The sequence below is a fragment of the Chinchilla lanigera genome, unplaced genomic scaffold (genome assembly GCF_000276665.1).
Source record: "Chinchilla lanigera isolate Chin_1 unplaced genomic scaffold, ChiLan1.0 scaffold00002, whole genome shotgun sequence".
Lineage (NCBI taxonomy): Eukaryota > Metazoa > Chordata > Mammalia > Rodentia > Chinchillidae > Chinchilla > Chinchilla lanigera.
In genome coordinates this window covers 57811887-57827714 of record NW_004955403.1, presented here as the reverse complement: position 1 = coordinate 57827714, position 15828 = coordinate 57811887, and the positions used below count along the sequence as shown (strand labels likewise).

At 59.1% G+C, this 15828-nt stretch overlaps 2 protein-coding genes across 5 annotated transcripts in view; both read left to right on the top strand.

Moving 5' to 3' along the window:
• Nucleotides 1-7712, top strand: part of Arhgef10 (Rho guanine nucleotide exchange factor (GEF) 10) — an 87322-nt gene extending 79610 nt beyond the window's left edge. For all 4 annotated transcript variants that reach the window (XM_013515017.1, XM_013515012.1, XM_013515009.1 and 1 more), the window contains 3 exons: nt 4333-4507; nt 4940-5062; nt 6216-7712. In XM_013515017.1, the coding sequence (XP_013370471.1) occupies nt 4333-4507; nt 4940-5062; nt 6216-6724 (807 nt within the window). In that variant the 3' untranslated portion in view covers nt 6725-7712. The remainder of the gene's footprint in view (nt 1-4332; nt 4508-4939; nt 5063-6215) is intronic.
• A 1336-nt stretch (nt 7713-9048) lies between these two features.
• The window catches only part of Kbtbd11 (kelch repeat and BTB (POZ) domain containing 11), a gene marked incomplete in the record, with an annotated part of 22421 nt that continues 15641 nt past the window's right edge, over nt 9049-15828 (top strand). Inside the window, 1 exon segment of the mRNA XM_013515002.1 lies at nt 9049-10780.

Below are 15828 nucleotides of genomic sequence, written 5' to 3'. Positions count from 1 at the left end.
AGGGGTCGAGTGCGTGGATCCCTGGGCACTCTGAATCCAGTTCTGATGAACAAATTCTCTATGCCACCGCCATTCTGGAACCTGCTGCAGCCGCCACCACTGCTGATGCCACTGCTGCCATTCTGGAACATGCCCTTCTGCGGCTTGCTTCTCAAAACAAACTCTTTCATCTTTGCACTTCTGAGGCTGCAAAGGGTGGAGACTTGCTGCTCCTAGTGATGCCCTCAGGCCATCTTTTCCATTCTCCTGTTCCTCCTCAGCAATGGAGATCTCCTCAGCTTTATCTTTGCAGTCCACAGCTTTACTGGAGCTTCCTTTCTGGCCAAACTCACAACATTTTAAATCATCTTGCTGGGCTCTTTGCTCTTGATTCTCAACATAAATCTGGCTAAAAGCCCCCAACAATAGCCATGCCACTGCCTCATTGTTCAACTACCTTGAAATTTCTTCTGCCAGATTAATCAGTCCACCACCCTTAATCTCAGTCTCAGGCAAAGTCTCTGGACATGAGCAAAATGCAGACAAAGTTTCTACTAAGCCATAGTATACATCACCTGGAGTCCAACAACCAATGCAGTCCTTCCCAGTAGAAACTTCCTGAACCCAGTCTTTACTGGCAGGATTTCTGTCAGCCTTCTGGTCTTCTGAGCTCTCACAAGAATCTTCCAGACAGAACAGCCAAAGGTGTTCCAGCTGTACTCTTTCAGGCAACATCTCTGAACTTTTCCAAACACTTCCCATGAGCCATTTCCAAAGGCTTTTGAACCACATGGTCAGGTATGGTCACAGCAATGATCCCCCTTCTCTGCTACCAAATTCTGTCTTGGTTACTTTTCTCTCATTGCTGAGACAAGATGTCCGACACCCAAAATTAAGGAAGGAAAGGTTTATTTAGCTTACAGTTTGTGGAGTCTTCAATCCATACTCGGCTGGCTCCAAGGCCGAGTGGCACATGGCAGGGGCAACAGGGGCAACATGACAGCGGAAAGCAGCAAAAGCAACCAGAGCAAAAGGGAGGAGGGGCAAGCAGCCTCTTTCCCTCCCTTACATTGTATGCAGAGTACCCACCTGGGGCAGGTGTAGCACTCACATCCACAATTCCAACGTTGGACCATGAATCAATCATAAACTCTAAAAGCCTGCCCCATGACTGCATGTGGCTGTGGGGGGACACCCAGACACAAACCATAACAAGTGGGCAAAAGGGGTGGCACTGGCCTGCCAGAGTTCAGGAGCCATGTGTCATCCGTGACCAGAGCAGGTTCTTCTCAGAATAAATGTACAAGAGCCAGCAATCACTCTTGTTTGTCTTTGTTTTTGTTTTTCCCCTGAGAAGTAATAATATATTTCTGTAAAATGTGTTTCCAAAAACAGTATGTTATTTGTATTAAACTGATACCCAAAAAGCTGGAAGATGGTTTCTGTAGCCTCCACCAAAACCTCCCAGGGTAACTCAGCCTTGCCATTTCCGGCTTCATCACAGTCCTCATATCATTTCCACTGCTCTGGGAGTTTCGAGCTGGAGACCTAGCGAGAGTAAAAGAAAAGCCTGCAACAAAAATGACCGTGTATTTATAACAGTCTGCTCCCTAATGAAAACCCGAGATCAGTGCAGTCCCTGTTCTGTGGAGCTGTGGCCCTGGTGTCCATGCAGCCCTGGGGCCTCTGCTCCCAGCCGGGAGGAGCCACTGGGAATGTCCACCCTGGGCCCTACCTGGTGGGTGGAGCTGGGTGGAGCTGGGTGGAGGGATCCAGGCTCAGAGGATCGCAGGGCTCTGGGGGCTCGATCTTCTGATCCCCAAAACCTGGGAAGCCCTGAGCATGAGCATGTCACTCAGGGCAGGGTGATGCTCCTGCCCCCTTTGGGTGTTAAGAGCCATGGTGCAGGATGGGAAGGGAGGTTCTAAATACCACGTGGTCACAGAATGCGAGTAGCGTCACCCAGACTGGCCCAGCGTTTGGGGTGGCTTCATCTTTTTCCCAACCAAATGTGGCTTTCTGTGCTGACCTTGACCCCTGTTTAAATTTTAGAGACTTCAAACCCCAGTGCAGCTCTGAAGCCAGTCTGATCCTCAGCATGGGGGTAGTCACACTGGGTTTCCGCAGGCGCTGTATCAGTTTGTTTCTTAGAACTGTCACTCATGGCTGGTTTCAGTTAGATTGTTGTCGCTGCTTCACCATAAAGCCTGCCATTCCTCACCTGAGTTTCTGCCGTGCAAAGTGCCCTCGACAGATGGCAGACAGGGACAGGGAGAAAAATAAGGGAAGTATTTCCCCAGCAAAGGGGAGAACAGAACGGGGGGGACCAGCTGAGACATTAAGGTGACAAGGCCTTGGGGATGGCATCTGTGCGCCTCTTCCTGAGAACTAAGTCCTTGTCATGGGCAGCACTGCCCAGGCGCCTGGTCAGCCTGCCTGGCCCCTGCTCCATGCCCTGCACTAGAGGGCTTTAAATTCAGAGCAGATGTGTATGGGATTTGTGTCTTTGGGTTGTTTTGCCGGCCAGCAGCTCGCAGGGCTGGAGACGGAGGCTCAAGGTGAATCGAGGAGGTTGCTGCAGGTTGGACTGTGGTTGAGCGCTGCATCCTCCAGAGAGGGGTCGGTGGAGTGGAGGGCAGCTGGCAGCCAGAGGAAGAGAGGAGGCTGGGACTCGCCATGCACATGCCTCTTGCTTGGAGCCATGCCTCCTCTGCAGACACCTCCCCTGCCCACTTCAGGTGTGGGGGGTCCCTGGGCCGTGAGCTGTGGTGCAGACTCCTAAAGGAGGTGGCTGGCTGCTTCTCCCTGCAGACTGGACGGCGGTGGTGCCCAGCAGTGGGGTAGGCTGGAAGGAAGGGAGGGAGGGAGGAGCCCGGCCTCTTCCTGAGATGACTGCAGCCTTCTGCGCCTGCCAGAAGGTGTCACAGGTCCCTGTCCTCTCCCAGCCCTGGTCCTGGCAGTGCGGCTCCTCTAAGGGAAAGTGGTGCTGGTTCCAAAGGTCACGTGGAATCGCCTCTCACTGCCCCCGAGGACAGGGGCAAGGGCACTTGGAGCCCTTCAAGTGCCAGGGCTGCTTGTTGCCAGTGTGTGGTCTCCAGCACAGGGTGGTGTTTGAGAGGGCGCCCCAGCTCCAGCCCCAGCCCCCGTGCTGGCTGGCGCCTAGGTGCCCTGCTGTGCTGGACTGTGGGCCGGCGCTTGCCCCCTCAGGTTCCGCCCTGCACATGGAAAGCCGGCCCTTTCGCGGGCAGCGTCACCACAGCAGCCACAGGTCTGTGCTGTGGCCAGCCGCACAGCGAGGCCCCTGGGCGGGTCTGGAGGTCAGACTTCTTAACTGGCGGCGGCACCTTGTGTGCGGCTGGTGCCGAAGCCCTCTAGTCTGTTGGTCTGTGCTGCTCTCCTCCTGTGGACACGGTGCCCTGAGACGGGGCCTGCTGTCCTGCCACACCGCCGTGCTCAGCGGACTCCAGGGTGGGGGCAGCTGTGCTCCAGGGCTAGGGGAGGATCTCACTCAGGACAGGCTTGCGGAGATGGCCCCAGGACGCTGGCCTTTGAGGGCACAGAGAGGAAAGCCAGCCTGAGGGCATGTGGGTAGGAGCAGCATGGCCAGGGTGCCCAGCACTGCAGCTCAGGATCAGCCTGTGGCCATGCCACAGGGGTGGACCCACTTCGGAGCACAGCGCCCCACGATGCAGCCACATTTCATGCACACTGTGACTTGAGGCCATCACGGGGTTAGTCAGCTGTGCAGGCTGGGGCATGCTGCAAACTCTTGGACCCCTGGGGCGCTGCAGTGCCGAGGCAGCCCGCAGTTCTGGGCTGTGAGAGCACAGCACCTTGCCGCCAGCCCAGCCCTATGCAGGACAGTGGGTGGCGGGTGGCATGTGGATGCCAGTGGGCGGGTCCCCAAGGTGCAAGGGCGGCACCCAGGACTGAACCCGGGACATAGTTCACAGTGTGGGGAAGGTCTGAAGGCCGGGAAGGCCCGGCCACCTGGCTCACTGTTGTCCTCGTCCTCCTGCACCAAGCTCCGTGGGACAGCTGCTATCTCCATGGCAGCCTGGGGGCCCAGCATTCCTCCCAGGGCAGTGTTTTTTCTGAATTCCCGGTTTCCTGAGCGCATGGAGGTGCCACAGTACTTGGAAAATCCCAAAGGGTTCTGTGAATCACTTTGTCGTTCTGCTGCGGGGTGAGGACCTGGTCCTGTGGCCCGGCCTCTGCCCTGTCCCTGGTCACTGAGTAGAGCTGCAGCTACACATCGCTTTGCCTGGCCTCACTGAGTGGCCGCCACAGATGCCCCGCCCAGTGTGGTTGGCTCTGGCTTCACTCTGACCTGTGTGACCGCCTTCCACCCAGGGCCAGCTGGAGGCACACCAGGAGGAAGGGATGGTCATCTCCCACATGGCAGTGGCCGGCGTTGGCCTTTGGATCGCCTTTACCACAGGGTCCACCCTTCGCCTCTTCCACACGGAGACACTGAAGCACCTGCAGGATGTCAACATCGCCGCCCCTGTGCATGGCATGCTGCCAGGTATAAGGCGGGGACACAGTGTACCAGCAGGAGCCCGGTAGGGCCACGCATGGGCCCAAGTACAGGAGTGGGGCCGCTGTGTGCCACCTGGTATGGGGCGGGGGCCTGCAGTGGAGGTGGGGAGGCTCCCCAGCCCTGATAGAAGTGCCCAGAGTCCTCTGCAGGTCAGCCTGCCTGCACAGGAGCAAGTGGTTTGAGCAGATGGACGCCAGTGGTCTGTTTCCCCGGGGGGCCCAGTCAGAGAACAGCCGGGCTCTGGCAGCCTCTGCTGCAGCTCAGTGTGCTCTGCATCCTGTCTCCCTGGTGGAGGAGCGTGGTGTGAGCGCCCAGGCACGTCCTGTCCCCAGGCCTGCTGCTCGCGTCTCCGGACAGCGCAGGGAGGCACTGCCATGGGCCAGCGCGGGTCGTGAAGCCACCGCCCTCTCCCCGCAGGCCACCAACGGCTGTCCGTGACCAGCCTGCTCGTCTGCCATGGCTTGCTGATGGTTGGCACCAGCCTGGGGGTTGTCGTGGCCCTGCCAGTCCCTCGTCTGCAGGGAATCCCCAAGGTGACCGGTGAGTGGGCATCTGCCTGTCCCTGGGATACTTAGCGCATGGAAGTCGGGGGTTAACATGCAGGGAATACTCGGTAGGCAGTGCCGCCCAGTCTGAGCTGTGCCCTGGGCGTTGCTTTTCCACTTCTGGGAATGCGTGTGCCTCACTTCGCTGCCCTCCGTGGTCTCCTTTAGCACTGGGAAACCGGGGAGGAGCCCAGGTCCGAAGCTGCTGCCCGTTCCTGCAGGGTGGGCGGGCATCAGCTTTGCCTGGTGTGGCCCCCCCGGGTTGTGCCAGGCCGCTGCTCCTCTGGGGGCGAGAGCTCACGTCCCTCTCGCCACGTCACTGCTCCCCTAGGAGATGGGTCCCAAGGTGCTGTCATCCACCCCAGGCCAGGGTCGCGGGGGAGGGGGATGAGCGCTGAGGGACAGATGTGGCATCTGCACAGGGTGTCTACTCCGGGCGGGCCAGGGCACCGGGCGCGGAGACACAGCTGTCCTGATGCCACTGCAGCCACACCACTTGGGCCACATCGCCAGGAACGAAGAGTCCCGATTTTAGCCAAAACCGTTGCACTAATTTTTCTACACCCCAGAAACTTTCTGCCCTGAAAAATGATAGAAACTGCTGATAGTAGAGTCATTTTGATCCTAAAACTGACACATTTCAGTTTTAATCTTTTAACTCAGACTTAGGAAAATTATATACATTTCCATAGAACAAATAAAAAGGTAGTGAATGTAGAACACTGGAAAGTGACTTTTTAACCTTTTTGGTGGTTCTATGCACTGAGAGTATCCCTAGCCTTCCTTTTCTTTTTTTTCTTCCTGAGGTAGGGTCTCACTGAGTTGCCCAGACTGGGGTTGAACAGCCATCTTGCTGCCCCAGCCTCCCAGGTGCGGGGATCACAGGCGTGCACCTCTGTGTCCAGCTTATTTAATAAGTGTGGTGTGGACATTACATATGGGTTCTCCTGCAGAAAACCCCATTTTGTCTTTTGGACAAGCACTCCTAACACTTTCTTCAGGCCCATGGGAGTGCAGTGAGGAAGTCCTGCCCTGTCACCATCAGGGTGTTGGTTCCTGTGGGCTGCTGCCTGCGTGAGGAGGTGCTGGGGGGACCCCTCGATCCCGTCCCTTTGATAACTTCTGCTGCTGGCCTTGTCCCTCTGCAGGAAGAGGCATGGTCTCCTACCACGCACACAATGGCCCTGTCAAGTTCATCATCCTTGCCACCACCCCACCCAAGGACCAGGACAAGGCCAAGGACAGCCCACCTCCCAGCCCTGAGCTCCCGGATGAAGAGCAAAAGGATTCGCCCTCCAGGGAGGGGGCTGCCTTTGTCCCCAGTCAGGGAGACCCTGACACAGCTGTGTGGCTGGGGGCTTGGCCAGGGCCGGGGCCACAGAAGAGTGACCTGTCCTTGTGGGAGTCACCGAGCTTGTCCCATGGCTCTGGCTCGTTAGAGCACAGGTCTGAGGACAGCAGGGTCTGTGACCTCCTGAGGGACTCTGCTGCCCCCACAAGGAGCAGGGCACAGCCATCCCGCAGAGCCAAGGCCAGCTCAGCGCTGGTGGTTTGTGGGGGCCAGGGCCACCGGCGCATGCACAGGAGGGCACGGCCGCCCCCAGAGGAGCTGGTGTCCTCCGTGATGGTCTGGCAGATCCCACTGCTGAGCGCATAGGGGATGCCACGTCTACACCGCGCTAGGGAGGAAATGTGCAATATGCCGCGAGGTGGCCTGCCCGCTGACTGCCCTGTCCACACAGCAGCACAGAGCCCAGGCGCCGAGGAGGACAGACCCACGTGTCCGGTCCCTGATGGTTTCCTGACAGTGTGATGCTCTTCATGAAGTGTCCGGCGTCTCTGTCTCTGCCTGTGTGTGCTCACCTGGAGAATCTGTGGGGGATGCAGCGTTGGTAATGACCCTGTGGTTCTCTCAAACTCCAGGGCCCCCGGCGACCGTGTCGAGAGCCGGATCACAGGCACCGGCTCGTCACGGTGTCCACTCCCGGAAGCAGCGCAGTCTCCTGTGCGCTGTGTACTCTAACAAAGCACTATTTTTCTATTGTATTTTCCTATTAAAAACTAACAGCGGCATTTTAGTCACCATAGCGTCCATGGCCGTTCACATCTAATCTGTGCTTTGAACCGAACGGCTCAGTACCGGTCAGCGCCAACCCACAGTGGCTCGGCCACAGGGCACTTCCAGCCCCACTGGGAGGGGGCCTCGCAGCAGAGGCAGTGTATCGGGGCAGCTCGCTCTCATGTGGGCCTGGAGTGGGGGGTCCACTGTGCCCGAGCTGGGACTCCTCTGGGGACCAGCCTGGAATAGGCCTCCTGACACTGCTTGCCGTGTGGACGCCCCCTGTGGAACACGCAGGCCTGCAGCCGTGGGCACGGAGCTGGCTCATGCGAGCGCTGAGTGACAGGTGAGCTCGGCCGCGCCCGCTTCCGGAGTTTCTTCCTCGTGTGTTCATTACTGGGGGAACAACGGGGAAGATGCCAAATGCAGGTATTGGGGGAAATGTTTCTCAGCACTTTACAGATGGCAGAAATTCCAGATTCGTGACTTAGCCAGATTTTTGCTGAGTTGGATATATACTCCTAAGCTTCCTTAAACTGTCAGCTGCTCTCTTAGTGCATAAATAAAGTGATTTTATTTAAAAATACAGTATTACAAGTTGTGTTTTCCTCTGCACAAACCCAGAAGGGCAGGGACAGCTGGGAGGGAGAGTGTGGCAGGCAGAGGAAGCGGACCTTCCGGAGCCCGCAGCGGCAGGCTCTTTGCCTTTGGGCCTTAGATGGCCATGGCGGTGACTGAGGTCTCAGCTCCCACAGGGGTCGGTGACAGTGCTGACCACCTGGGCCATGGAGCAGAATGAGCTTCGCAACCTAGCATGGTCCAGCGAGCACAGGGACTGCCTCAGCTTGGCACGGACTGGACTCCACCAGAGAGCTTGCAGTCCAGGTCTCCCGGGCTGCAATCCCAGGAAAGCCACGGGCAGGGGGCATCCAGGGAGGTGCTTCCTGTTGCTCTGTGTCTGTGTGTGGGACCGGAGTGCTGCTGTCCAGAGTCCTACACAGGCTCCTGCTCTTCCCGGTGGCATCCTGGGTCAGCTCAGCCTCCTGGTCTTCCTCTCTGCACGGGAGACCAGGGCCGTGCTGCTTCTTATCTGCCCCTGTATCAGGGAGCAGAGGCCGAGATGTGGGGACAACTGAGCTTCGTGGGGAGCTATGACGTGAGACCCACCACTGCTCCTCTGTGTCTCGGAGCTCGGGGCTCAGGTGGAATCCCGGGCCATGCCCTCCGATGCTGTCCCCAAGGGTGAGTAGAGCCGCACACACACGGCTGCCTCCCCATGGGGTCCTTCCTCATGTTTGCCGTGTTCTGACGCTGCCTGGTGCGGGATGCAGACAGATTGAGCTCTCCGACGGTGAATGTCACCTGCTCTGCCCTCAGAGGTCCTATGGAGTGGGGGTGTCAGCAGACTGCAGAGTCAGTATTTCCTCCCCTGGATTGGGTGGAACCCCGGGTGCTGGGAGACAGGGATGACATGCATGATGGCCGTGGAGGGCACCTCCAACCAGCACGCCTTTCCAATCATGAGGGAAGTGCTTCGTGCATTTGGGTATCCACGTGTGAGGAGGGTGGCGTGGCCCAGGCCTTGCTGCTGGCCCCAGTTGGCCCGTGGATGTGAAGATGCTGCTTCCTCCGGGAGGAGGCTCTGGGAGGCGGGAGCCCTCGAGTGTCCTCCCACAGAGCTGAGGGGGCCATGAGGACGTACGGTTCGGCAGCTCTGTAAGGTTCTCCACAGGCTCCCGAGCACCATGCCCACACAGTGAGCAAGCACCCTGCACACCCAGTGTGTGGTGATGCAGGGTTCAGATAGCTCTAGATGTGTGCCCCCATCACACACGCATACAGGTGTGCAGACGCATATATGCACACATAACAAGCGCATGCACACACACTCTAATAATGGCTGCTTTCCCTCCAGCGGCTGTTGGACAGTGTTTATTCAAGTGGAAATACAGAGGAGGCAGCTGTGGGCCACGCTGACCTCAGGCTCATTGGCTCCTAGTGGCTCTGGGAAAGATTAACCCTTGCTGAGTGGGCAAGGGAGCCCTGCTGGGGTGGAGGGCACGCGTGTGCCTGCACGTGTGGAGCCCTCATAGCCCCTCTGGGCATCTGTCCTGGGCTGACAGGTGGCCAGGCCAGGGGCTGGAAAGCCGCTGCCCTTCATCTTGGTCACCTGTGAAATGAGGCTCGCAAGTCCCTGCCCCGGCGTGGGTATGGCCAAAAGACGCCTCTGTGTCCCTGGGCTGGCTCAGGGATGTGGCCACTCTGGGCAAGGTGTCAGGGCCCCACACTATCTGGAGATCGCAGCAAGGGAGCTGGGCTGCCCTCTCCCCGGCACAACCTTGTCAGGGCGGGCAGGCTGGGATGGGGGAGTCCCGGCGGGGACAAAAGCGCCAGGCTTGGCCACAACCGTTCCGCCTAGCATCTGGCCAGGGCTCAGAGCAAGTGAACAGTGCCGAGGTAGAGACGAAGCAGAAATAAGCGGCTCCACATGGCCCTGCACTCCGAGCTCCGCGCTGCGGCCCTGACCGGCTGTCGTGCTGCGCAGGGCACCGGCCCATGGGCTGGAAAGCGGGCTCCAGCACAAACCGAGGGCGCCGCGAGCCAGTGCACACCGTGCCAGGTGGGGCTTGTGCAGCTGGGAAGAGCCCCTGCCCTTCGTGGGGACCCAGAGGGGGGTGGCTGTGTGGGGCTCCAGGGAAAGCAGGGCGTGGGGACTGTCGGGAGTGGATGGAGGAGCCTGGGGCTGCGGCTTCTGCTGCTCACTCAGTTCCAGCCAGTCCCAGGCCTTGGGCCCAGAGCAGGGAACCAAGAAGGGCTGCAGAGGGCCTGCGGGGGCCACCCCGGAAGGGCTCTTCCCAGGCAGCCCAGGAGACAGAGGCAGTGCACGCACTCCCAGCGGCAGTGGAAGAACCGGGTCAGTGCGTGCCTTGCTTTCTTTAGGGAAGGGCTGGGGAACTTACTTTTATTTTCATCTACTCGTGAAAAGTGGGTTTTTCGTGTGTTAATTTATGTGACTCCTGTGCTTGTGGGTCTCAACCAGGTGTGATCCGCTCCATCCCCCTGGTACAGGACACACAGTGACTCCAGGGTGGTTTTGGCCATGGCCTGGCGGGGGGGTGGGGGGAGGGAGCTTCTACAGCCACTGTGTGACCCTGGGGTTGGTGGACCCCCGCAGTGCAGGGAGCCCACGCATCAGCAGGACCCAGGCTGAGACCCAGACCTGCTCCGGCGGGTCCCAGAGAAGCCCTCTGCATGCCCTTTGCTGTCAGCGTGGATTGTGCGAGTCCCCGTGGCCTGAGCATGTGGGGGCCTGCCGTTTCAACACCCTCAGTTCTCACTGTGGCCGTCCCCTCTGAGCACTGCTGTGCCAGCTGAGTTCAGAAACCTCAAGTCTGGGCTGTGAAAGGACGCACAGTCCGCGGTGTGGGCGGTGCACTTCGCCCATGCTGAGCGCTTAACATCGAGCAGGACAGCAGGGGCTCCTGCTCAGCAGGAAGAACGGCTCCTGGGCCAGGAGATGTTTTCTGCAGCTTGGCTTGAAGCAAGTTCAGTGTGCCTTCATCCGGACCGACACAGCTCACAAACCGGGGGTGGCTGTCCAGGTCGCGAGTCTCAGCTGACTTCACCGAGGGCCCCGAAGGACGCGACGTCCAGGTAAGGCGTCTCAGCTGCTTGCTGTTGCTCTAACTGAACGCCACAGGCCGGAGCTCATGAAGAGATGAGCAGCTGTGGTCCTCGGCGCTCCCACAGGGAGGACCTTCTTGCTGGGGGGCCTGCAGGTCTCTGGCAGTGCAGGGCAGCACTGGCCACACTGCTGGGTGCTGCTCAAGCCCCGCTTCCTCTCGGCAGCAGCTCTGGGCATCGGGGCACCGTGCCTGAGGCCCTGCCCCGGGGTCCCTCCACCAGGTGCCACCCGAGCAGCAAGTCCCGGCCCTCGAGACCTCAGCACAGGGTAGCTGCAGGGACCTGAGTGGAGGGGCCTTCACACCACCGCAGAAGGGCTCCAGCCTCGATTTCGGCGTCCAGGCTGCGCTCCCCTGAAGCTGTGACTTCACCTCCCCCGGAAGGCCCATTCCTGTCCGATGCTGCTCTTGCACACGGATGGTGTCTGCACCCGGGCAACCTCACGGATGACTTCACAAACCGCCAAGGAGCTGCGGTGTGGGTCAGGGGACGCTTCGTGGGGTGGGGAAAGCAGAGCCGGAAGGGTGGAAGTGTCCCTAAAGGTGGGGGCTGGGGCCGGGGAGCAGCGGGGCCGGGCAGATGCGCTTCTGCAGGTCTGCCGCGTCTCCAGCCCGTCTCTCCGGACCCTGGGGGCTGGAGCCGCGGTCTTCCGAGCCAGCCGGGGCGCCGGTTGGGGCTGAACACTGCAGGGAAGAGCAAGCACGCGGCCCAGGACACAAGCAAAGCCTCGGCGGGCCTCGGGGCCGAGCAGGAACGTCGCGGGGGCCGCGTGCCGCCCTGGCGGGACTTCCGGAGGTGCAGGGCTCAGGGAGGCGGACGCGGTAGGAGGCGATCACTGGGCGTGGCCTCGGAGGGCATTTCCCCTCCCCCGCTCCGCCCCTGTCTGCTTCCTGCCCTCGTGACCCGGCCTGGCCCCTGGCCTTTCCGCGTTTGAGCCCTCGGAGCACAGGCCACACTCGGAAAACAGCCCAAATCACCTCCTCCTCCTCCTTTGAGCAGTGGGTGTGCGGTATTGTGTCCCAGCGGCGAGGAAGTGCCCCAGACAGCCTTCCAGGGCTCAGCCAGGCAGCAGCGAGGACGGGGGTGGGGTGCGGGGGGCTGACCCACTTCCCAGGGCCGGGGGCGGAAGCCAGGGCCGAGCACAAAGGGCTGATTGGAGCCCCACACCTTCGCGAGGGCAAAGCCCGGAGCATCAACACACCCGAGAGCCCGGGGTTTACTGAGAGGCCAGCCAAGGGTGACTCGGTGTTTTCCACCAGCGCTCTCCTGCGCCTGCAGATCTCCAGTTCCAGTCCGCAGCCAGAAAGGAGCGGCGGTCTGTGCAGAAGACGCAGGGCTGGCTTGCTCGGCGGTGAGCTTTAGGCTTACACAGACTCGAAGCCCTCGAGGGCCCTCTGAGCACTGGTAGCCCCCGCCCCAGCCAGCCTGTCGCAGTGCGAGGCCTCCTCCTGCAGTAAGACCTTGCTCTGGGGAGACAGGACAGGGCCGGTGCAGCACCCCACCCTGCAAGCGGGCCGTGGAAGGACGGGAGACAGCACGGGCAGGACCTTCCTGTGGGAGCCAGGCAGCGCCAGCTCCAGTTCAGAGCGGGGTCCTCAGACCTGTGCCCAGCTCACAGCGAGCGTACACCTGGTGAGCCCGGCACTGGGGACGTGGCTTTGTGGCTTGAATCTTCTTAAAAGTCTTTCCCCCCACCTGCGAATTCAAAAAGAATCAGTCAGTAATGGGCTGAAAGTGAAAACGAGTAAGCTGGTGCAGCACACTGTCAGCTGCCTTACAGGAAGGTCACAACCCCGCCCGGGGCCCGGAGCTGCCACATGCTGCTTGGCCCTGAAGCCCCGACGTGCCTCCCTGTGCTGTCTCAGAAGTCTGTGATCGAGGTGCCAGCAGGGCTCTGCTTCCCCCTTGTCACTGGCTCTCACTCGCCCTTACGAAGCTCCTCTGGCAGCCGTGCCCTCCCTGTCCTTGTCCCAGTCCCCGCCCCCCTGTGTGTATCTGCCTTTGTCCCAGGCTCCTCTTCCTACAGGACACCAGCCCTACTGGACAAGGCCCCAGGGCCTCATTTTATCTGATCGCCTCTGTAGAGACTTTTCCAAACAGGTCCCATTCAGGGAAGTCATCTTTCTGCAGGATGCAATTCAACCTGAGACAATCTTCAAGCTGGGAGGAGTTCACAAGAATATACTGCCAGACCAAGGATCCTATCCAATTTACACCTTTGGGGAGTCACTTTCCACCCACTCTAATTGAGCACACTTTCAAGGATTTGCTCTCTCTGCAGACACTCCTTAAAGATGCCTGGAAAGTCAGATTCTTCACAGTCATTTTGTTATCGGCAAGATCAGCAGTTTGTTTTTAATTTAGATTGTGTCTGGTTAAACCTTGATGGCATCACAGCCCTTTGCTGGTATTGCTTCTCGGTGGCAGCAATGTGATTTAGAACAGATTTATGGGACAGCAAGATCCATCCTGGCTGCCAAGGGGCTGGCATGACAGTGGATGCCCACATGCGGGGTCCTCACACTGCCCAGCTTGTCCATCTGGACCGCCCTGGCCACTGACCTCGAGCTCAGGGCATCTGCCACATTGGGCTCCTTGAGCAATTTCAAGAGGTGCCCTATCTGAAAAGTTAAGCTCCGAGCTTAATTTTTAATCCAAAGCACAAAATATATCCCAGACTGGGGGAAGTCAGCGTGGGGGAATCGAGTGCAAGCCACTGAGGAGGCTGCAGATTTCAGTTCTGGTCAGCACTCCAGACTCTGCACTTGACCTCGGGTTCTTGTGCTCAGGAGCTGTCGTACTTGGGATCTGCAGCCCAGATCCGTTATCCACTTGGGCCTGCTGCGTTTTGTGCGACCACGGCCAATCCTGCTCTCTGAGTCAGGTTGGACTCGACAGAAAGCCGCCTCCACCGCTGAGGGAAACAGGCCCACCACCTGGTATTTTGCAGAGCTGTAGATACACTGTGTGAAACCAGCACTGTTAATATATTCCTTGAAAATATTTAAAAATAACTATTAACATTTCGTGACCTTTTTGCCAGCTGTGGTAGTTCACATCTATAATCCCAGTTCTCTGGGAGGCTGAGGCAAGAGGATTGAAAGTCGGAGCCTCTCCTGGACTATTTAGCAACTCAGCAGGACCTTTGTCTTAGAACAAAAATAAAATGGGCTGGGAACGTAGCTCAGTGTGAAGGCCCTGGACTCCATCCCCCGTACTGAGAAAGTTATTTTAAGTGTATTTTCTGGGGAAGAAAAGGTCTACGAGGATCAACAGTAGTAAACTATAGGCTTACCAAGTTAGTGACCATAGTATTGATGTGCGGAGGACATACTGCCTCTTGGCATGGTGCTGAAGGGAACCGAGGCCCGAATGCCTCTGACCCACAGCAGAAGCCCGAAGGGCAGGTCTCTGCAGCCAGGGTGGGGGCAGCACAAAGCGGAGGTGTCTCACTTCTTGTTTCAGATCAGCACAGCAGGGACACCTGCGGCCAGGTGCTGTCTGTGGTCCGCACTTCCAGAACGACGTGGCTGGCACACTGCGCCACCCGACCTCAGCAGTCCTGAGCACGGCTGTCTGAGCACGAGGTCCTCAGGCGCTGGCCTCCGGCGTGTGTGGGAACGGGGACTCCGGGACAGAGCCACTGTGCACCGCGGATGCTTCTCAAAGCGCACAGGCAGAGCTCGCGGGAGCGGACGGGCAGGCAGGCCGGAGGAAGGAGACGGCTTTGCCGGCACACGGCACAGACAGAATTTTAAAGGGAGCAGTGAACCCTGTTTCCAGCCAATACACATCTAATTATTTTTCCATGCCAAGGAGCTGGAAGTGTGTACAGCATTGGCTCCATTCCTGGCAGTTACTGGAACTTAATTGCAGGGGCCCGGCAGTGCAGAGAGTCTTGGGGCTGTTAAAAGCGCTGGGCGAGCCTCTCGGGCCGGGCACTGGCGTCTGCTTCCCGCAGGGAAAGGAGTTCCCTCCCGGGGAAGGAAGCTGAGGATGAGGGGCCTTAGGCAACCTTCCTCTCCTGCATCCCCCAGGGGCAAGGCAGAGCTAGAGGTGAGCAGAAAGGTGTGTGGAGGGTGAGACCCCGGTCTGCAGCCCACCTGTCCGGGGCCGTGGCCGAGACCACAGTTGGGATCTGCGTCTGGGCTGTAGCCTCCACACCCCAGCCAGGTCAGTGAGCCAGGTCTGCACCCTCAGGACGTCAAGTCCACCATATGCCTGGGCTCCTCCCGAGCCACGAAAACTCTCGGGGCATATTCGTAGTCTTTCATCAGTTGTTTTCGCTGTGGCAGGCGCCTGCCCTGAGCTGCCTGGATGTGCCTCAGGGCTCTTGGATTACCTCGGGCCGCGTGCTCCAGACATCTTGCCATCCCAGGTCAAGGTAAGCACCTGAGAGGTCCCGGGACCCAGGGGACTCCAGCACAGAAGGTTCCTTTGCGACGCTCTCTGCTCTGCTTTAACACAGCCCATTTTAAAAATAAGATATTTAAGGGTAAAAATACACCGTGGCACCCACACAATGCACATCTCGGTGAGGCAGGAGGGGCGGATGTTTTGCTTTATTTTTTCCTTCTTTCTAAAAAAATACCCACGCAGAGCCAAGCGTGCGGCAAGATGAAAACCCAGTGTGCAGAGGGCAGGTGCCGCTGTCCTTGACCTCGGGGCATCTGCAGGCCCACGGAAGGCGGGGGGCCCGACCCACCAGCCAGCCCCCCAAGCTTTTTTGCAAAGAATGGGGTGAAGGTGAACGTATTCTCCACCCAAGCGAAAGGACGCGCCAAGAGGAGCCCAGTAGACTCGCATGTTTGGAGTAAACAGCAAACTAGTAACGAAGCTCGATGGGGACTATTTCTCCGCGGAGGCCGCTTCTGCTGCAGCCGGCCGGTTCTCAGCCCCGAGAGGCCGCAGCTCCCTCTGCAGGCCCGGCGCGCGGCGAGGGGCGAGGGGGCCGCAGGGCGCAGGGTCCGTTCAGGTTCCGGAGCCGCACGGCAGCGTCCACGGCCCGCCTTCAGTGT